Source organism: Salvia splendens, chromosome 7, assembly GCF_004379255.2.
Source record: "Salvia splendens isolate huo1 chromosome 7, SspV2, whole genome shotgun sequence".
Lineage (NCBI taxonomy): Eukaryota > Viridiplantae > Streptophyta > Magnoliopsida > Lamiales > Lamiaceae > Salvia > Salvia splendens.
In genome coordinates this window covers 14,151,457-14,173,682 of record NC_056038.1, presented here as the reverse complement: position 1 = coordinate 14,173,682, position 22,226 = coordinate 14,151,457, and the positions used below count along the sequence as shown (strand labels likewise).

General features: G+C 39.0%; 3 protein-coding genes across 6 annotated transcripts; 1 reads left to right on the top strand and 2 right to left on the bottom strand.

Annotated features, from left to right (window-relative positions):
• Positions 1 to 200: 200 nt before the first annotated feature.
• LOC121810451 (protein FAR1-RELATED SEQUENCE 5-like) lies at positions 201 to 1,807 on the bottom strand. The gene is made up of 2 exons (XM_042211217.1): positions 1,735 to 1,807; positions 201 to 931 (listed from the first exon to the last, which is right to left on the bottom strand). The coding sequence occupies exons 1-2, from the start codon at positions 1,805 to 1,807 to the stop codon at positions 201 to 203; spliced, it is 804 nt and encodes a 267-aa protein (XP_042067151.1).
• Positions 1,808 to 6,157: 4,350 nt separating this feature from the next.
• On the top strand, positions 6,158 to 6,863 carry LOC121740959. Of its 2 annotated transcripts, none has more exons than XM_042133625.1 (3): positions 6,158 to 6,406; positions 6,480 to 6,604; positions 6,678 to 6,863. In XM_042133625.1, exons 1-3 carry the CDS (start codon positions 6,266 to 6,268, stop codon positions 6,760 to 6,762), a joined length of 351 nt encoding a protein of 116 aa, XP_041989559.1. In that variant the 5' UTR covers positions 6,158 to 6,265; the 3' UTR covers positions 6,763 to 6,863. The 2 variants fall into 2 exon arrangements, with proteins under 2 accessions (XP_041989559.1, XP_041989558.1); XM_042133624.1 differs by having other exon boundaries at positions 6,477 to 6,604.
• A 132-nt stretch (positions 6,864 to 6,995) lies between these two features.
• Positions 6,996 to 16,293, bottom strand: LOC121740958 (1-phosphatidylinositol-3-phosphate 5-kinase FAB1B-like). Of its 3 annotated transcripts, none has more exons than XM_042133620.1 (11): positions 14,987 to 16,288; positions 13,750 to 14,499; positions 12,909 to 13,062; positions 12,441 to 12,785; positions 11,306 to 12,154; positions 10,845 to 11,176; positions 10,384 to 10,507; positions 10,125 to 10,295; positions 8,244 to 9,716; positions 7,696 to 7,962; positions 6,996 to 7,565 (listed from the first exon to the last, which is right to left on the bottom strand). In XM_042133620.1, exons 1-11 carry the CDS (start codon positions 15,541 to 15,543, stop codon positions 7,236 to 7,238), a joined length of 5,352 nt encoding a protein of 1,783 aa, XP_041989554.1. In that variant the 5' UTR covers positions 15,544 to 16,288; the 3' UTR covers positions 6,996 to 7,235. The 3 variants fall into 3 exon arrangements, with proteins under 3 accessions (XP_041989554.1, XP_041989555.1, XP_041989557.1); XM_042133621.1 differs by having other exon boundaries at positions 13,750 to 14,496; XM_042133623.1 differs by lacking the exon at positions 6,996 to 7,565 and having other exon boundaries at positions 7,903 to 8,036; positions 14,987 to 16,293.
• Between the last annotated feature and the right edge of the window lie 5,933 nt (positions 16,294 to 22,226).

Here is a 22,226-nt window from a genome sequence, read left to right as displayed (position 1 = left end):
AGCAAACCAGCTCCAAAGGACACTGCGCGCCCATGGTTGTCCTTACCAGTGAACGGAGCGAAAATCATTGAATACATTCAAGGAAACATAAAATAGTATTAAAATATTTACTCGTGTATAATGATATATCAAATAATATGTCATAATAAACACAAATCGTAGCATAAAAGATAAATGCATCAATTTTAATAAAAAAACTTCTACCTATTAGTTGAGTAAGTAGTATCAAACGAAACGATGTCACCAAATTGCAAGAAATTCATCTTGGCCATAGGATCACACCAGAATAAATGAATCAGACGACTACAGGAATCAACTTCATACTCGTACGTGAAGGCATCACAATTTTCCTTCTTCTTCATCAACTCATCTATAATCATTGTGGCGTCATATCCTTCAGCGTATCTTCTGATATCCCATGTGTAGTTACAGATGTCCAACACAGTACACCCAACAGACTCATAACCGCCCATCAATTCAATCAATGGCTTGAAAGTGAGAGATGGCCCGATATTAGCACCAACACAATCTGAAATAAATTTTTGATGAACTGGTTCAAGGTGACGATTTAATCTCATGAACTTCTGGTGTTGTACCTCAACCATGGGGTGGTTGTGTTCTTCATTAAAGTGTTGAATTACGTAACCACGGTCAGAATCGAATTTGAATGCAACACAATCATTACATCCACATTTTTTGGATTTACGTCGTCGTTTGGGTTGCTGATTGTTAAACTTATGTTCACCCTCTCTGTTACACACCATGTAAAACCATATGGTGATATCATCAACCTTCTTTGAACCGTTCTTCCTTGTATCAAATCCGACACGTCGACCATAGTTCTCATAAAATTCAATCGCGTTGTCCAACGTGGGGAAGCTACGACCAACAAATGGTTTAAGCTCTATAGGGCATTCTGGTATATTTAAATCTGTAAAAATTCATAAACAGAACACACGAAACAAAAACGATTAAAAACCAACAAGCAACCATATACTGGGTGTAGAATGATAATGGGTCATAATAGGCTTAAGTCGTGGCATACATCCAACACAAATATCATATATGAAAATGAGTCATACTATACTAAAATCAAAGCATAGTGAGCAAAACGCTCAAAAAAGCCATTTGAAAAAATTCACACAAACAATGACGACGACATAAACATATTAGAAAATATGAATAGTAGCATAGCAACCTAATGAAAATAAAAAATATGACGATAACCAGTATTCCCAAAAACGTCAACAGAGTATGATGGCTATTAACAAAAAAACCGTCGTACACTGGGGGTAGGATGATATTAGGTCATAATAGGCTTATATAGTGGCACAGAACTAAAAATAAATAAAATATGAAAATGTGTCATACTATACACAAATACATATTAGAAAATATGAATAGTAGCATAGCAACCTAATGAAAATAAAAAATATGACGATAACCAATATTCCCAAAAACGTCAACAGAGTATGATGGCTATTAACAAAAAAACCATCATACACTGGGGGTAGGATGATATTAGGTCATAATAGGCTTATATAGTGGCACAGAACTAAAAATAAATAAAATATGAAAATGTGTCATACTATACACATATAGAAGCATATCGGACAAAACGATCAGATAATATATTTTCAAAGTTTCACGGAAACGCCTACGGAGAAATAAACAGATTAAAAGATGTGAAACGGAGCATAGCGAACAAATGAAAAAAAAGACAATGACCATAACCTGCATTCCCAACAACGTCATCGGAGTATGATTGATTATCTACATGCGAAGTAGGAAGAGTTTCAGATTCCATTTTTAAAGTATGGAAACTGCAAACTATGACTAAATATAATCACAAATTAAACAGATTAAACTGGAACGCAAATGGAGATGTGTTCTTCAAACGATGATGATATATTTTTAACGCTTGAAAATAATACTCTGGAAGTATACACTGCAAATTTGGTGTAAGAATGACTACAAATGATGAATCACGGAGAAGATGCGGTTGAAATAGATATAAACCCGAATTGACGCGTATTCTTTGATAGAGGTAATATAGATTGCTAGATTATAGGATATCAATTAACCAACAAAACATATATAATTACTTAATTAACCTTACCGTATTATACTTGATTAAAATAAAAAAAACCTGGAATTAACTAAGCCGCCAGATCTTATTAAAAACAGATGATCTAATCAAATCCAAAGGCTGAAAAACGGTTTGTATTTCTTTGTTTAAGGAGATACTTGTTTTGATCAAAAGCCTATGTATATATATATATAGGGGAGCATTATTCTCCTATTCATCCCTAAGATCATTTGTTCTTCTTAATATGGATCGTTAGATCTTATGCATTAACGGCCTAGATTGATGCTACCAATTTTGTATCCGCGTTGCATTATAGAGCTTGTCTTTATGCATTATAAGGGTATTATTGACATTCTGCGAAAAAATGAACCGCCTGAATTTGGTAGGTCCGAAAAATTTGGTGATTTCAAACTTCATTCGTTTCATTCTCTCTCATTCAACACTCCCTAATTCCTCTCCACTCTCTAAACCCTAGAAATCGTGCGCCGTCGTGCTTCGTCGGTAGACTGCGAGAAAATTGTCATCACTCATCCAAGATCCCGGTACCCACACTCCACCGGTGCTAACATCGAACCCTAACCGGCGAGACGTCCAAGATCCCGACACTAGTCCTGTTATATTCAACCATTCGCCTAGGTATGTGTGGACAGGGATTTCTGGAATTTGTATTCATGATTTTTTAGCTACGAAAAGTAAAAATTTGGAACTTCCAATATGTCGCGACTTTTTGAAATTCAGAAATAACTAGTTGTTTGTTCAGGGTTTTCTCAGTATCTGAAGGGTATCATTGTTTTGGGTTTAAAAGCATGGATTCAGGTATCTTATATGTTTTTGGTTTGACAGATCCAAAATGCCTAAACGAGGTCGTCCGCGCTCACAGCCATCACAAGCTGCAGGTATATTTGCGTCACTACTTGTGTAATTCAAAATCGTATCTGTTGATTGTGTGGAAGGGTAATTGCATGTCCGTTTAGTGCTCATTAGGCAATCTAAAAATCACGGTGTTGATGAACTTGGATGCATTATTGGTTTAAAAATCGGATTAATGTACCTGGTTCTTTATTTGTTGTGCGGAAAAGTGGTTCTTGAAAGATTTGTGTGTGCATTATTTTGTTTATGTAGTGCATTATGCAGATGTTTATTGTCATAATCTGCAGTTTATCATGCAGTTTTAGGGGTATTGTGTGTATTGTTTACGCAACTCATTCAAGAGTAAATATATGTATTATTTTCGTTGAGTAGTGCATTATGTATATATATAATTTCTCATTGTGTGCAGTAAATTATGCATTACGTAGGGTATTGTGTGTTTTAGATGATAAAGTCAGGGAAGAATACATATGTGCATTATTAGAGGTATTGTGTACATGAGTTAATCAACTCAGTCAAGATTACATATGTGCATAATTTGGTTTAGGCAGCGCATTATGTAGTATGCAATTGTCATTATCTGCAGTATATTATGCATTATTAGAGGTATTGTGTATATGGGTTAATCAACTCAGTCAAGATTACATATGTGCATTATTTGGTTTAGTCAGTGCATTATGTAGTATGTAATTGTCATTATCTGCAGTATATTATGCATTATGAGACGTATTGTGTATATGGGTTAATCAACTCAGTGAAAATAACATATGCGCAATATTTGGTTTAGGCAGTGCATTATGTAGCAGGTAATTTTCATTATTTGGACTATATTAGGCATTATGAGATGTATTTTGAATATGGGTTAATCAACTCAGTGAAGATTACATATGTGCATTATTTAGTGTAGGCAGTGCATTATGTAGCAGGTAATTGTCATTATGGGGAGTATATTAGGCATTATGAGAGGTATTGTTTATATTGGTTAATCAACTCAGTGAAGATTCAAAGTGCACATATCATGTTGTATTCTGTTTTAATGATAATTTTCTGATGTTTTATGTTGTTTGTTCCATATCAGAGAAGCAGCTAAGACTCGACATCAACGAAGCGGTCGACGATGTAATTCCGGTAGCACTTGAGAAAAGATTCAGGGATAGATTGGCCAAGGTGGCCCAAGTACGGTTGGAGATCAGGGTGAGCCGAAGAACCCTAGAGGAAGAAAGGGCGCTCGTCTCTTACATAATATGTACATTATGTAAATTAGTCAAAATTAGTCCATAGCCGCGATTATAACAAAACACTAGTTTTATAACTCAAACTAATGGTCTTTGTTAACGTTGTTATTAATGAGTACATACTAGACCCTAGCCCCTAGGCTTGTTAAACCCTTAGGGAAAACAAGAAACGTGAGCCAAACATCGAAACACGACACAACTTAAATTAAACAGGGCAGGATAAATGTTCATTACATATCACAAAAAATGCATTACAGAAACTAAACTAAGCATTATACTATACAAAAATGTACATTATGTATATCTGTTATAAAAAATGTCTCGTGTATTTGGACAACATTTTTTAGACTTAGAACATACTACAGCCTATCCCATGGGCTTGTTAAACCCTTAGGGAAAACAGAAAACGTGCGTCAAACATCGAAACATGGCACAACTTAAATTAAAAGGGGCAGGATAAATGTTCATTACATATCACAAATAATGCATTACAGAAACTAAAACTACGCATTATACTACACAATATGTACATTATGTATATCTGTTTTAAAAAATGCCTACGCGCTATGCATGTGCAACCCCAGAAGAATTACTGCAGCTCGTGTATTTGGACAACGTTTGTTAGACTTAGAACATACTACACCCTAGCCCCTAGGCTTTTAAACCCTTAGGGAAAATAAGAAACGTGAACCAAACATCGAAACACGGCACAACTTAAATTAAACGGGTCAGGATAAATGTTCATCACATATCACAAATAATGCATTACAGAAACTAAACTGTGCATTATACTATATAATATGTACATTATGTATATCAGTAAAAAAAACCTACGCGCTATGAATGTGCAACCCCAGATGAATTACTGCAGCTCGTGTATTTGGACAACGTTAATTAGACTTAGAACATACTACACCCTAGCCCCTAGGCTTGTTAAACCCTTAGAGAAAACAAGAAACGTGCGCCAAACATCGAAACACGGCATAAGTTAAATTAAACGGGTCAAGATAAATGTTCATTGCATATCACATATAATGCATTACAGAAACTAAGCTATCCATTATACTATACAATATGTAGATTATGTATATCACATATAATGTTTTACAGAAACTAAACTACGCATTATACTATACAATATGTAGATTATGTATATCAGTTAAAAAAACTCCAACGCATTAAGCTCCAACGCGATTAAACTCCAACGCGATTGACGATCTCCACAAACTCGTTCATAATTACTCATCGTCGATTGGCCACTACAATCCGGCTAACGCGCCGAATCTGTCGCGGATTTCAGGCGTTTGCAGCCGCAAGCGGCGGCGCATAGCGTGGTCCCGTGCTCGCTCCCGGCGGCGGCGTATTCAGATCAATTGTGGGAGTGGGGTGCGATATCGGAATCCGAGGCGGGGAAGGAATTGAGCAATCTGTTCAATCTGTGAAAAGAAACAATAACCGTGAAGATCTTCAACGGAGTAAATTAAGGAAGTTTCCATAACTAACAAAATATTGTTTTTCAATTTTGCCCTTTTCGGTTTTTAGTAGAATTAAATTTAATGATTTAAGCCAATAATTTAGGCCATAGGATGTAGAAAATCAACAGCCGAGATCAAGAAGGAAATAGGAGAAAAGATGGGAAAAGGAAATGAATACCTGCCTATATATATAATCCAACTAATTACTGATTTCTAAAAGATTATTCCATCATCACCACTATTTCAAAAATCATTCTGTCTTTAATTATCCCTCCCATCTCGAATATCTACATCTAATCATACTCAATTACTTGTAGATTATTTATTTTAGGGGAGAAGAAAAAAATCAAAGAAAAAGTAGTCATTATTGAAGATGGGAAATTATTTCCATCATCAACAGGTAGATGATAAGCCAAGATGGAGCCCACCAAACCATGGTTTCTTCCCCGCATATTTACATTCTATTCAACTTAAAAAGACAAAAAAACCCCAACTACAACCATGATAAACTTCATTCATCAAGTCCCACAACAAATAAATAAAGCAAGCAAACCCACTCTTGTTGATCTGTGTAATTTTGTTTCAAATTGAGATCAATGGCTGCAAGATTGCCTCTTGGTTCATCTCCAATGGCTGCTCCATTCATGGGATCAAGGGTGGGCTGTCTAACAACTAGTAAACTGGTGATGATGTGTTCCAAGAATCATACTCACACTAGATCATCTACCAAGAACAAGGTAAGTAAATGTGTGTATATTGAATTAGCTTTAATTTTAGTAATGTTCATCTTCATCTTCTTCTTTTCAGCAGATTTTTGAAGATCGATCAGCTGGTATTGTTTGCTACAGAGATGAGAATGGAGAGATAACATGTGAAGGCTACGATGAGGGCCCTCGTTTTCATCAAAATATTTCAAGCTTCAATCATAATCGAAGGCAAGTTTACCAACATTATTAGCTACTTAGACTATAATGACTGCCTAATTATGCTCATCTTTATTGATTACAGAGATGTTGAGATAATTGAACTCCTTCAAAGATGTTGGCTACAAGTGGCTAAAGAGAGTCATCAAGACAATGGAGGGGAGACTTAACTGTTTCAACAGATTATGTTTACAATTATTGGATGCATATAATAAGAATTATTCCCACTTACATACTTCATTAAAATGGTGTGCTTTTGTTTGACTTTTAATTCTGGTGGTGTACTACTATATATTTCTTGTTCCGTTCAATTTCTCTAATGTTGAAAAAACAAAAAAAAAGGATTAGGTGAAATAATAGTGAATAATAATCTATTATTGAGTTTGATCCCAACTCAGCAGAAGAATCAAAGTATAATGGAACCTCACTTTATACAAAGAGAGAATGACACTTGCATGGTGGTTAAAATATACACAACTTGAATTCATAAAATTACAAAAAAAAATTACAAAAAGTAAAGACCTCATCAAATATGTAGTCCTTGATTTCAAGACTCCCCAGTTTTGCTATAGTTGTTTCTTTCCTAGCATAAACAAACAATCATGGCTTCTAACACAAAACTGGATTTTGTTGTAGTGAGGCCTTACCCAGCAGGGGTCATGGTTTGTGAATGGTTGTCTTCGGATAAGTCAGTGTGTGGCTTAGAAGGAACGGATGAAGGAGATGTCCATTGGTCAGGGACCATCAAGAAGTAGGTAGTCATGGCTTTCCTGAATCTCCTCTTGTATTGCTTCGGAGATATCACGGTTGGTGAGGCGTTTTTGGGGCCTCCGAGAATGCCTGATGCCTTCACCCAAGTCTCGAGGTGTTTGTCCCATGTGTACTGTCTCATGAAATCAATGATACCAAGAACAAGCTCATTCTTCTCTTCATCCACACCAACCAGTAGTGAGTAATCCATCACATCTACAGACTGCATTTCCATGAACCTAAAAAATTAAGAGAGAGATACTATATGTGCCGTGCATACGGTCTGCACTCATGATGAAAGAATGGAGATGATGGTGTACATGATGAAGTGAAAAAAGAAGGCACAAACTTACAGCAAGAAAAGCAGTATCATTCCAAACTGCTCGTTCCAATATTCTCTTGGCTTTGTTTCCGACAAATATTGGAGAAGTGGGCATTGCTTCGATCAAATTCTGATCCAACAAAACCTTGTTGCTCCCAGAAGTATCTGGATTATATCGTGACCTAGAGGATCCTTTTAGATCATAAAGCCGAGATAGATTTCTCCCATAAAGAAGGTTCTCCATAACAAGAAAATTCATTTTCGATTCCTTCCCTCCTTTCTGCTGTCTGGATCCAACCTTTTCAAAAGGAAGCCAGATGTTTTATGCCAACGCGACTAATAGAAAATCCATGATGTTTTACGCAAGCACAACTAATAGAAAATCAAGATTCAGAAAATCATTTCAAAACAGAACCTTTATACAAAGCATAAATGTGTAAACTTTCATGTGTGATATGACAACTTTTAGGATAGAATACATCTGCGGGAGAATGTATATTGTGAGCAAGGGAATGGGGAAACGAGAGAGAGAAAGAGTGTGTCTACCTTATGATAGCAAACTCAGTTGCTCAGACATACCTGATAGATTCCAAGTATCTTTGCGAGGCAAGTTGGACTTCCAGAGGCAATTGATTCAGAGAGATATTTAAAGTATCCAGGTGCAAATTTAGTGAATGATTCCAGCTCTGTCTTAGTCACTTGCTTAATGATGAATCGATCATCCAAAGTCTTTGCGAAGAAGACCTTGCTCTTACCACCTTGAGCACCCCACTTTTTACAACGGCTAAGAGATCTAACGAAATCAACTTCAGATGGACAGCACATCCTCCTCAAGGCATCAAAACGCTTTGCAAAATAACAAGTGACGGTGTATATTACCTGTCCAAGGGGTCCATCAACCTCAAAAGACACCCTGGCATGCGATGCTTTCGTGTCTAAGAGAGGATCCATGGGTAAGGGCAAGGAACTTCGAGATGTTGTGAATGATAAAAAGGTCTCATCTCCAGGTCCAAAACTTTTTGAAGACTCCAACATCATTTCATGGAAAGAGTGACACTGGGGGAGACTCAGAGAGTCGAGGGACGGCATAGGAAGCAGAGAATCGACAACATCCCTCGGTCTCTCTGTCTCATCAGATAGTTGATTGACATAATCACCCGAAAGCAGAACATAAGATATAATACTGGTAGGTTCGTCATCATACACTGGAACAACAATGTCATTAACTCCAACAGGCAAGAGCAACCTGGCCCCAGTTTGGAGTGAGGATTCCTGAAATGATGATATGTACACAGGATCATAATCACTTAGTGTATCCAGTTTCTGAGAAGTCCCTGAGATCAATGATCTATAGAAACCCTTAAATGGCACCCCTAACCAGCTTACAGTTTCCTCTATATTACTAGAATTTTTCGGAAACGCAGTGGATGGCAGATCCTCTCCATGGTCTTCTTGCTCCAGCTTTTCCAAAAGTCCCACATTGGGAAACTTATCGTCATAAGATAAATTATTGTTCTTTGTGATCTCAAAATTTAGATCATTTCCGCCCGTCCATGCTGTATCCAGAGTCTCTGTCAAACTAAAGGGAACTTGCCCATCAGACAGGGACCTACGAAGACTACGATCAGATTCCACAACATTAGATCCATCTGTGGTTTTTGTTCCAGCAAGATCACTGGAAAAAAATGAAGTAGTTCTTTGATGGAGTGCTAAAGCATGATGGTTGCCTTGCTGATCACTTAGACCATGCTTGTGGCCTTTCCCAGTTTTTGAATTAGCTGATACAGAACCAGACATACCTATTGATTTGTCTGTTTTAACTGGGACCCCCAAAATATTTTCAGTAAGAGCAGGTTTCTGAACAGTTTCTGTATTTTGAACCTCCACATCACCTTGTAGCGTCTTGTTATCTAAACTATCTGCATATATCAGGCGGTGGTCCCACACATAAGAACGAAATAAAAGTTGCCTGCGGAATCGATTGATCTCTAGAATATCAATGGCTGGTTGTCCTTTCTTTGGTTCCTTATTCACCATATTCCGGAGATACTCCTGCATGGTTACATACATCTCTCAGCACCCACGTACCTGAAGTAGTCCGACAAAGAATGATAAAAAGAGCTTTGTTCCTTTGATTCAGTCTATTAACATCGCAATAAAGGATGCTTAAGGCATAGTAGATGACAGAAAAAACTTATATCCCCGACCTCTCTCTAGTCGAAAAGGCAAGAGTTGTATTAATACACGCATATCACTTATTGGAAACTTATGATGCACAAGCAAAGGATTAAATGATTCTATCTTACCAAAACAGTAAGCAAATAGGGTGACTATGTAGGCACAGTTATCAAGTCGATATAATCCTTTCACAGTTAATTCATTTCAGTTATACATAGAAGCATACGCAAGATTTATACTTAACACTCGGTATGGATAATATAACTGCACACTTCACCAGACCTCAACTTCCATCTTCTCTTCATGCAAGGTCACTTCTAGATCTGCCAAGTGATGAGCTGATTGAGGGACACTGATGCCAGTACCGAGCGTACTTGAGCAAGATTTGTTTTCTACCAGAAGATGCAGAGCACTTAGCACTTCGGAGAACAAAAGCTCGGCATAATAAACCACCTGCTAGATAAGATAGAGGGATGAAAAAGTTTTCAATGTTGGTATCACTGATGAATGAAACGGAAGGGAACAAGCAAGCTGGTTTCACCTCATTCACTTCTCTCTGCATCCACTCCTGAATTTCATAACTGAATTCAAGCTTTGAAGGTGGCAGGTATACCGAGTGAACATCAATTGATGCATATCGAAAGCAAGCAACCATGTTACCAAATCTGCATGTAAAATAAATCATAAAACATGCAAAATACACTGCAAGCATTAAAAAGTTAAAAGGCACTTTGCTATTGTTCTTCAGTCATCATGAATAGCTGAAAAAGGAACCCATCTATGAGAACATCTTGAGATTTACAAGAAAAGTAGAAAAGCCACAGAAACAATGGCATTGCTCACTCGAGTAAATCTTGTTAGTGTTATTGACTCAGAAATCCCAGTTTTTACTATGATGTTACAACAATGACAAAAGCTGAATAGGGTTAAAGTAGAAAGAAGATTAAATGTATTTATGATCATTAAGATGACAGTAATAAAACACAGTAACAGATATCATACCCATAGAACCGAAGACAGTCTCTATGTAAGGAATGCCCGCAACCTGCAACTCTGCTAGCAGCAGCATGATTTGAAAAGCTAAGCTCCAAAAACTTTCCAAAGGACAGTCCCCAGGCAGCATCAGACATTACAACTCTTCGAGTTGCAGGAGGGAAGCCATTAGCTCTAGGACACTTCAGGCAGCGGTGCCACATCCAAATCTTTCCATCCTTCTCACCAGGTAAGAGAATTTCTGCCAGTTTCTTTACTGAGATTGTAAGGGTACCTTGTCGATGAGTATAGCATTGAACATGAGCTTCTGCAGGCATCTCACATGAGCGACAGCTATAATTCTGACACAAATTAGGTATTTAGTCATAGACATGTCTAAGTACATCTCTAGGAATGCATATGATAGAAGAGTTTCACTATTATTGTATTTTATAAAAAAATAAAAAATAAAAAAAAGAAGAGCAAGGTACCTGATCAAACAAATTATCTCGTAGGAAACGACCCAAAGGCTTGTCAAAGTTCCCGTAGTATTTGATTCGGAAAAGATGGGATCTTTCACAGACAGTTCCCTTCCACACACATCGTGATGATAACGAAACCAGGATACTCTGATGGTCAGAAGGAGTAGGTTGAAAGTCTTCATTTAGTGTAGATTGTTCCTCAATAATTTGTCCTTCATTAACTTCAAAAGATGGTGGAAGTGAAACACTCCTGGTATGTTTATTGATAAAGGGATCCCCTTGCTGGATTTTGACATCTGAATCAAAATCACAACTGACATTGCAATCTCCCGTAGCAGTTAATCTCTCTGCATCTAAAAGATTTGCATTGGGAGACCAAAAGAACTCTTCATAGCCTGTTTCTTCTGATCCATGCCAATGTGAGTGGTCATTCAGTGAGTGCTGAAAGGCTTCTGTAGAAAATGATGGCGGCTCAGTGTATTCAGAGCTCATAGGAGCAGAAAGGTCAGAAGTCTTTGCATACTCATTTACAGGAGTGACTGGAGCTGTCAGTTTAATGAGTTCTGAACTAGGCACACTGACTGACCTATGTGGTTCATCAACGGTTAGCGGCCCAGGAGTTTTCTCATTCTCTGGGACCGTAAAACCAGGTATAGTAGAGATGGACCTGTAAATCTTTGATGGCTTATCTGGAAGTGTCACAGTGATTGGAGCATTGCCAGGAATCTCTGGTAAAGAGGCACCTTCGTCAGCTAGAAAAGAAGTCTCCAAGGCAAGGTGATAAGCCGCAAAGATTCCATACTGGACAACATGCTTCACTTTCTTCAAGTCATCACCATTGGCACCGCGTAGGAGTATCTAGAGGAATAAATGAGATGGATATATTTTCATTGGACTTAGAAATAGGTTTTAAGGTTCCAAATGTAATAGAGGAGCCATGTAATATTTTCCATCAATGAATATTGTCTTTCACAAAGTGCAGAAAAGGCACCATTAGTTCGTATAAGAACTTTCCAAGATCAAGGAATCGTAATTTCAGCAAGAAAAGTTAGAACATTTGCTACTAAAACTTGTACAACAATTAACCATGTAATATGAGTGTAAAGAATAATGCTATCCACTTTATTGGCAGTGACAGACTTACCGTGCAGCCTAGTGGTTTCGGACAACCTTCAAAGTACATCAATGTCTTTACCAGTTTTTTCCCAGCCTGACAAGCAGAACCATGCTCTTCCACAAACTTCTCAACATGGAAGCTGTCACAATATCCTAATTTTGGGGATGACAAATGATCAATTGAAGGAACTATCTTGCTCCCAGTGCACCGGGCTATGCTCTCCAATAGAGAATTTTTTATATTCAAAATGAGTGATATATTTTTTGCAAGAAGATATTCCTGTGCATGTCGGGAAACAGATTTTTCCACCAGAAGAATGTGGGGATAATGTGCCTCTATTTTTGCAACAGCCATCTTAAGATGATCCATTTCCTGGGATATAATGGTTTATGTGTAACAATATAAAATAAGTACATATTAATATTATATTAACGGTTACCAATAAACCAAAATTCCCAGAACCAATAAACAATAGAAAATATCTGTATACTCAACCTGTTGCAATAGAGTATCGAAGCTTGAAAGAGCATTAGAAACCCGATGGTATTCCAGAGCCCCTCCAAGGATCATTATACGAGGTTTCTCAATTTTTGATATCATCCTGCGATGAGCCACATTTTTCTTGCAGACAACTCCTTTGACCACCATACTTTTCCAGGAGAAAAGGCAGATCATAAGAAAAAAATAGAAGGATCCATAAGAAACAGAAGTAGATAGATGGTAGTGTAGCTTAAGTTTACATTTGTAGAACGCTGGACTCAAAAAATTAAAACTTGTGGCCTTTCAACTCATAAAGTAGTTGCCTTTATGCTTGGATATTAATCAGTAAAGAGGGGTGTTTGCGAAGACCTAATAAGACAAAAGATATTTGATCTCATATGATGCAAATCTTAATTTCAAAGTTGAACAGGGAGACTTTAAGGTATGATATGATCATAGAATTTTATATTTCTAGTTATATAGATCTTGAATAAAATTCAGCAAATGTAAAGGATTCGATGAAGTATGACTTTTCTCTTCGAGACTAAGTTGGCTTTCCTTCTTAAGAAAACGTACACCTTCAGATTTCCTACATGCTCTAAGCAATCTGTAACTTGCTTCAGAGATCCAATAACCATACCCAAGAATCGTCTAGTTGGTTCTGAGGACTGAGTAGGTATTTGTTAGAAATTAATTACATCCCTCGTAGTATATCTTTCCACAATCCAATGCATCATTTTAATGTGACTATCACTAGTTTGGTCTATTTATTTAGGAGCCAACCATTCTCAATGAAGAATTTTTACTAAAACTACTACTTTAGTGTAAAAAGGAGGGCACATATGCAAATTATTACCTCTCACTTCGACACCCAGAAGCCAAACATTTTACTTTAACGTAGCCTCCTGGGTCCATTTGTCCACTTTTGCTCATATCTGGCTTTATTAATGTTGCAGCCTCCCATGATAATGATGTGATTATTTCTAACCAGCTCTCTTCGTCATTTTCATCCCCTGAAGGAATATTCTCAACCTGCAAGAGCTGAGCCACTAAAGCCCGAAAATGACCATCAACTACACTGTTAGCCACTTTCTTCTGCTGCTCATTTGTTTTGTCATTGTTTCTGTTCTCCCCACTTTCGAAACTGTTTGAGTTGCTTGCGCATCCCCACTCTTCATCAGCAGCAGCTTCGACGTCGTCATCATCCTCAAATAAAACTGCTTCCCTTTCATCTTCTTCGTCTTCTGGTTCAGGAGGAAGCCAAAGCACTCCGTTGTTTTCAAAATCCACAGGTTCAAGATCCACATCTTCAGTCACATACAAAGAAGAAGGTGCCTCACATTCATCACTAACATCATGTTCGGCAGCTTTGTCCATAACTTGTTGGGCTTCTTCAGAAGCCAGGAAATTAGAACTACTCTGTGTTGGATAGTTTTCTATGGTTCTTGAATCGACATTATCTCCAACAGGGTGAGCCTTACATGAATTAAGGTCACTTGCAATGTCATCAAACTGAACACTACTAAAGTATTCATTAACCTGTGAATAGTTACTTGTTCTAGAACTAAAGTGAGATGCTCCAAATTCTGCATCTTCATCATCACTTCTGTATGAGAAAGATGTGGATCATGTGATTTTAGAGAATAGGTTAAGCATACATAGATAGACCAAAAAAGAAGTTTTAGAGCTTTGGGGATCATTAATTACTCACTCAGGTTAAAGCTATCAAGATTTACTGGCACATAAAACTTGTACACAGTATCAACAGTAACAAGTATCATCCACCACTACGAAATAACTTCCAATGTCCGCACCTATAGCATATAAACTCATAAATGCATCTCATGATCTGGGCAGCAAAAGTACAACACCATGTAATTCCTACGATGCATAGTTATTCGACTCTGTTACTCACACATGGCTAACTAGATAATGTTTGAAACAGATTGAAGGAATACGCAAAGAATTGAGAATGTCATGTTAAGAACAGAGAAAAGTGTTTTAAAAGCTGTACTAAAATAAGTAAACAAGATAATCTATTTGGATACAAAGTGACAAGCATGCTACATAGTTCAAGAGGGAGAAGCAGAAACCTGCATGCGAAAAAATTTAACTGGTCTTGGGATAGATTCTGGAGTCCAACACCCACATCAAGATCCTTATTCATTGCTGGTGCAATAGTTAGTCTTTCAAGAGACGCTCCTGCTAGGGATGGGCTGTGACCAACAGTGTTTGTTAATGATACAAATGGCATGCTACTGCTGTCACAGGTGGTGATGAAACTGGTAGCTGATGGAGAAGGATTGCTCTGATCAAGGTCAGGAACCAGGTCCCCATTTTGAACAGGCATTGACAATCCATGTTCCCATAACTTGAAACAGTAGTTGCACACCCTAATCCTATCCCGATCCTCTTGTGGAAGCTTTGGTTCAGTAGGAATGGAGTTCAAAGTACACCTGGAACAGAAAATTCTACCACAGAGTCGACAATGATGCCTCCGGTTGAATAAGGTGAACTGCGTATCACACTCGTAGCACACCCTGCAGCTCTCATCGGGCATCCAAAAATCCCTCGAAACATGTGGAGGCTCAGCCTGCCAAGGGATCCAAGGCTTTACTATATCAGAGAGTGTCCTATTTGGGGGATCCATCTACTAAATGACTCACTTTCCCCTGTTCTCATTCTTGATTCCGCCTCCTATTTCTATTAAAAACCAACATACATAACAAAATCATCCACTCACCAATGCCAACACTTACTAAACAAACTGCAACAACTTTTTATCCATTCTCCATTTCCCAACACAATAAACCAAAATCCCTTCCTTGATCAACAATACCATCACTTACTAAACAAACTGCAACAACTTTTTATTCATTCTCCATTTCCCAACTCAAGAACCAAAAATTCCTTCCTTGATCAACAATACACATATATGTACACACAGGTACGCAAACCCTTGAGACTCTCAAATCCAAAATTACCACTGAAGAATTCCAAATGACAACACAAAATTGAAAATTAGACTTTAAATAAAAAGAATTCCTCCTCAGGGTAATGATCGGACCGAAATCACCTTCATGCATGCAATTGAATATCCAAATTCTTCGAGATAAAAAATCCGATCAAATCCGAACAATTCACTCCCAACACTGCATATTCAATACATTCCTCAAATTCAGAAAAACAACAGCAACAATTTCCCGAATATGTGGATCACTTCTCCCTCATAAAATCGATCAAACAATAAGCCGCTAGATAAGCATGGAATCGAGAGAAATCATGCATTGCACATGTGTGCCCAGAATTCCATATCTTTTAATGTGTATAACCTTTCGAATGGAATGAATTGGACTGTCTTCAATTTAAGACTATAGTTGGAATTCAATCAAAATCAAAACTAATGGAATTTAAGAGAGAAATTGAGAGAGACGGATTACGGAATCAACTAATAAGGCAGCCACACGTGTCAGTTCAGTGGTTTGTTACGTGCTTTTTTTAACTCGTTTATACAAAATTGTCCTCAATTTTTATTTAGGCCATTAGACCATCCACTACGCGTCCCGCGCCGGGCTCGCGTTTCGTCCCAAAGGGACGGGTCCTCCGCGGGACCCGTTGCAACGATCATCCCTTCCCGAGCCGCGCCCGTCTCGTCCCGTAGCCCATAGACGCGAGACAAGGGACGCGTCGTCCCGCCACGCGCCAGTGAGACGTGTCGCGCGCCCGATGCTTGCCCGACGCCCACTCGCTGGCCAGCGAGTGGGCGTCGTCACGGATGACGCAATAATTCGTTTTTTTTTTTTAATTCGAATTTTAATAAAAAAAATTTTAATTTTCAAACCGTAATATTACCGTTAATTTTTTATTTTCCTTTTTTAAAATTTTTTTTACTCTATAAATAATCATATTTCATACTCATTTCAAACACAAACACACATCTATTCCTCTCAAATCCTCTCTATCACTCCAATTTTCATCTTAAATCAACTCAAACAAATGGATCCTTTTGAGCAAATGTGTCAATTAATGAAACAATCACTTGAAGAAGATCGACAACGAGAGGAGGAGGAAGCCGCGCCACCCCCACGACGCTCCCGGAAGTACATCAATCGGAACCGAGAGGAAGCCGCCGCACGGTTAGTACGCGACTACTTCTGCGATAACCCGATTTGGGGAGATACCTACTTCCATCGCCGTTTCCGCATGAGTAAACCGCTATTTCTCCACATACCGAATACTTTGGCGGCCCGGGAAGAGTTCTTCCGAGAAGGGTTCGACGCGGTCGGCCGTCCCAGCCACACGACGCTGCAGAAATGTAATGCAGTCATCCGTCAGCTTGCGACTGGACAAACGACCGACATATTCGACGAATACCTCCACATCGGAGACACCACTGGGCGCATGTGCTTGCTTAACTTCTGCAGAGGCGTCCGGGCAGCCTTCAGTGATGAATTTCTCCGGAGGCCAAGCACGGACGATTGTCAGTTCCTCCTCAACCTGCACGAACAAGTGCACGGATTCCCCGGGATGCTTGGCAGTGTCGATTGCATGCACTGGCAATGGAAGAATTGCCCGGTGGCTTGGAGGGGGTCCTACACGAGCGGCCACAAAGGCACCCACCCAACCGTTGTACTCGAGGCCGTTGCCGACTACCGGCTTTGGATCTGGCACGCGTACTTCGGGGTCCCTGGCTCGAACAACGACGTAAACGTGCTCCACCAGTCCGACCTCTTTACCGAAGTTTTGGATGGTAAAGCGCCAGCCATCAACTTCGTCGCCAACAACCGGCTGTATAAAATGGGGTACTATCTCGCCGACGACATCTACCCGAAGTGGCCGACCTTCGTGAAGACGTGCAGCAGGCCTGCGGACCCAAAGCAGGCTCTTTTTGCGCAGAAGCAGGAGGCTGCGCGCAAGGATGTGGAGAGGGCGTTCGGGGTTCTCCAAGCGCGCTTCAACATCATCAAAGCCCCGGCTCGTTCGTGGTTCATGGAGAGCATGGTCGACATCATGTATACGTGCATAATCTTGCACAACATGATTGTCCGAGACGAAGGACCCGATGCGGGAAATTGGTTCGACCCCAAATCCCCCGGAAGCTCAACCGCAAGTAGTCCGCCGCGAAGTGGAGCGCATCCGTCTATACAAGTACGGTTGGCTATTCGGGCAAGGACACGCGACTCTAGCGTCCACACCCAACTCCAAGAGGATCTAATTGAGCACATTTGGGAAAACTTTGGCGGAGAAGATTAAATTATGTCATTTTTATTTTTTTAGAATTTTAATTATGTCTTTTTTCTTTTTTCTTTTTTTAAGTTTAAGTTGTTTTAATTTTAATGAATTGTGTTTGTTTAAATTGAATTGGGTTGGAAAAAAAATAAAAAATGAAATTGAATGAATAGTAATTAAGGGACGGAGCTTTGCAGGTTCCGTCCCTTAGTTAAGGGATGGAGGAAAAAAGGACAGTGGGGCCCTCAAATAGTGGTGAAATAGTAGTTAAGGGACGGTATAGAGACAACGTAGTGGATGGCCTTAACAATAGGGCGCCCTAAGGCGCGCCCTATGCACCGCCTTGTCATCATTTTTATCCTTCTACCCTCCCACCTGCAGTGGGGCGCCCTATAGCGCGCCCTATGCATTTTCTTTTATTTGAATATTTAAATAACTACAAAAATTGGGAAAAACTTCATTTCATTTATAAAAATTAATACATTACAATACGAATTAAAAAAATACGCAAACTCAGCGACGGCGGTTACGGGCCCACACTTCTTCAATCATGTCGTTCATGAGTTGAGCATGGTCTTGTTGGTTGCGCATTGAGGCCTATCTAGATAGAACCTCATTGAAGCCCGTCGGTAATTTTCTAGCGGGGGCTCGGTCGCCGTGCTGGATGAGCTAGATGCACCTTCATCATCGTTCCAGTCGGTGATGCTCCCACCTTCATGCTCGACTATCATGTTGTGCATGATTATGGACGCATACATGACATCGGTGATGACTTCCTTGAACCAGAGACGAGCTGACCCTTTCACAATTGCCCACCGTGCTTGGAGCAAACCAAATGCCCGCTCGACATCCTTCCGCGCCGCCACCTGCTTTTGCGCAAATAAAACCCTCTTCTCACTCATTGGGCAGCTGATCGTCTTCACAAAAACAGGCCATTGTGGGTTTATGACATCGGTCAAGTAGTACCCTATGTGGTATTGGCGCATATTGGCAGTGAACTTGATGGCCGGGCCGTTGCCATTGCATTGCTCGGTGAAGAGGGTGGATGAGTTGAGGACGTTAATGTCGTTGTTCGACCCGGCTACGCCGAAGTAAGCATGCCAGATCCAGAGCCGATGGTCAGCGACGGCTTCGAGGATCATCGTTGAGTCGCTGCCCTTGTATCCACTAGTGAATTGGCCTCTCCACGCCGTCGAAAAATTCTTCCACTCCCAGTGCATACAGTCGATGCTCCCTAGCATCCCAGGAAAGTCGTGCGCCGTCTCGTGCATCTTCATCAGGTCCTGACAATCAACAGCAGTAGGCCTGCGCAAATATGTGTCGCCGTAGGCCTCCACAACTCCCCTACAAAATCTCTTCAGGCACTCCTGGCATGTTGTCTCCCCGACGTGGAGGTACTCGTCGAACATGTTCGTCGTGGTGCCGTAGGTCAACTGACGGAGTGCAGCCGTGCACTTTTGCAACGGTGTAAGGCCGGGTCTGCCGACGCCATCTTCCCGATACGTCATGTATTCATCACGTGACTCCAACATCTGGACAATGCTGAGAAAAAGTTAACGCGACATTCTAAACCGGCGGCGGAAAACAGTCGGTCCCCATCGTGGTTGATCGGCAAAATAGTCTGCAACTAGACGTTGGTGAGCTGCCGCGTGGTCGCGTCGGACAACCGTCTGACGTCGAATAGTCCTGTGGATCTTATCCGCAGCCGCAGCCGCCGCCTCCTCCTCGCGCTGCATTTCGACTAAGCATTCCGCCATGGCCTCTTCAACGGCTGCATCTAAGGCTTCCGAGATTGGACTACCTGACTCCGAGGAACTAGAACTAGTGTCGTCGTCGTGGTTCATTTTGGTATGTGAGAGAGGTAGAAATGTGAGAGATGAGAGAAATGAGAGAGACGAGATGTTTGTATGAACAAGTGAATGAGAAACGATGTTTAAATAGACAAAATTCGAAAAAAAATAAATAAATAACGCGTGCCATCGTCCGCGCCTATCGTCCGCCGAGCCCACAATGGTTCCCGATGCCGCGGACGATGGCGCGAACGATAGGTTCGTCCGCGCTTCTTCCGCGCCCGAAGCTTAGGGCGTGGGCGTAGGGCTCGCCCTAAGGCGGCCACCCACAATGGAGGCATCGGGCGTGCCATCGGGCGCCCCATTGTGGGTGCCCTTAGTCTAATTTGGTGAAGTTATTTAGTCTAATTGTTCTCAATTTCATTTTTTTATTGGAATAAGTGAGTGAAATATTGTGTCGACTAAAAAAATGGTAAAAAATGAAATATAACAAATTTTGTGGAATTAATGAAAATAGAAAAATATGACAAATTTTCTGAGACGGAGTGAGTAATAATACATAAATAGTAGAGTAGTTGATATTTTCAATGCAAGAATCAAGAATAGAAGCTTCTATCTTGAGTTCATATAGATAAAAGATGTGTAAATAGCCATTTAAATCAACAAGTTTGGTCAAAATCTGGTCTATCCCATAAAGTTTAAAATCCGTTAATTAAATAACGAAGTTTCAGTTTTTTTAGTTTATTCCATGGGCCTAATTTTAGGTGGAATTTTTGCATCTCTACATTGAAATCCATCTTGAAATCTCAATCCAACTTTAAGATCAAACTCCTTGTCATTCCATTTTGGATTGTACACGCATCTTTTTCGTGATTTAAATTTCAATCCATGTCCACAAAGATACCATCTAAAATTCGACTCATGGGATAAATTAGAAGAATTGAACTTCGTGACTTACTTAGCAGATTTCAAAATTTGTGAGATAGACTAGATTTTGACCAATCTTGGCTATTTAAATGGCTATTTACCCGTAAAATCAACAAGAATAAAAAAAATATACTAATTAAGGTATCTTTTCTACTTGAACGTTGAAGATGAAGGATTTCTTGATTGTAGTTCTTGTTAACATGGTATCTTTTGGACAGTCCGGAGATGTCGAGCAATGCCTTTTGTATGCTTGGGAAATATAACAAAAATACCTAACTATTTTAAATAAAATAGAACAATGGTATTTTAAAATGTCCCAAATTTTCAAATAATATAGCAAAGAGAAATTGTTAGAAAAACAATTAAATTTGGTCAAATTCAAGTTCTTCCTCTAATTCTAAAAATAGGTATGAGATTTGTTATCGGTTATCTCATGGTAAAAAGTTCTAGTCGCATATGTGTAATATATTGTTCATATAATCAAACGATGTCATTTTCTTTATGAATAGACAACGTTATTAACTAATCAGTGATGTCATCCAAATAGTATCTGTATGAATAGACAACGTTATTAACTAATCAGCGATGTCATCCAAATAGTATGATTTTTTCAATCGTTATATTAGATACAATTTCACCTAAAAAATTCAACTTAGAATAATTGAGAATAAATTCATACTTCATTCATTTTTATAATTGATTTTTAAAGTTCTAGGGCGGACAAAAATTTGACCAAACTTAATAATTTTTAAACAATTTGCGCTTTAATAAAATACTTCAAATATAATTAACATTGTGTTAAATTATACTCTCATTTTATAAATCTGCGCATTATTATTATATATTATTAAATCCATACTATATATTTAATTTAAGATACTACTAATATTAAGATCATTAGTAATAGTCATGCTAAAATGGCATAATTAAAATAGTGATGATGTTTTTGGTTTGGTAGCAAGAATCAATGGAACAAAAACCGATGACTTCTTCAATGACTTCTTCTTCAATGACTTCTTCGATGAACACATGGTACTAACTAATTAAATTCTACAGTATAATTAGCATTGTTTAGAAGTATCAATGATACTACCCTGTTGTCTCATCTTACATAGTGGCTAATAGTTCATAGAAAACTATTTTCATCAAGTTTCAGAAAGAGTGCACATACTTTCCCCTCATCTCCCAAGTAAGACTCACTCGGATGTTGCATCAACTGCCTTCGGATTTCTCCAGAGCTGCCAAATAAAGAAAACCGGGTTAGTTTGAATAGTTAACATCGTTCACAGTTCACAGTTCTTTCATAAGAGGTAGCATTCAAGAAAAGTTCTCTTTAATATCAAACGGATGTCATTAGTAAGATATCTATCCGTTTAAAAACATGCAT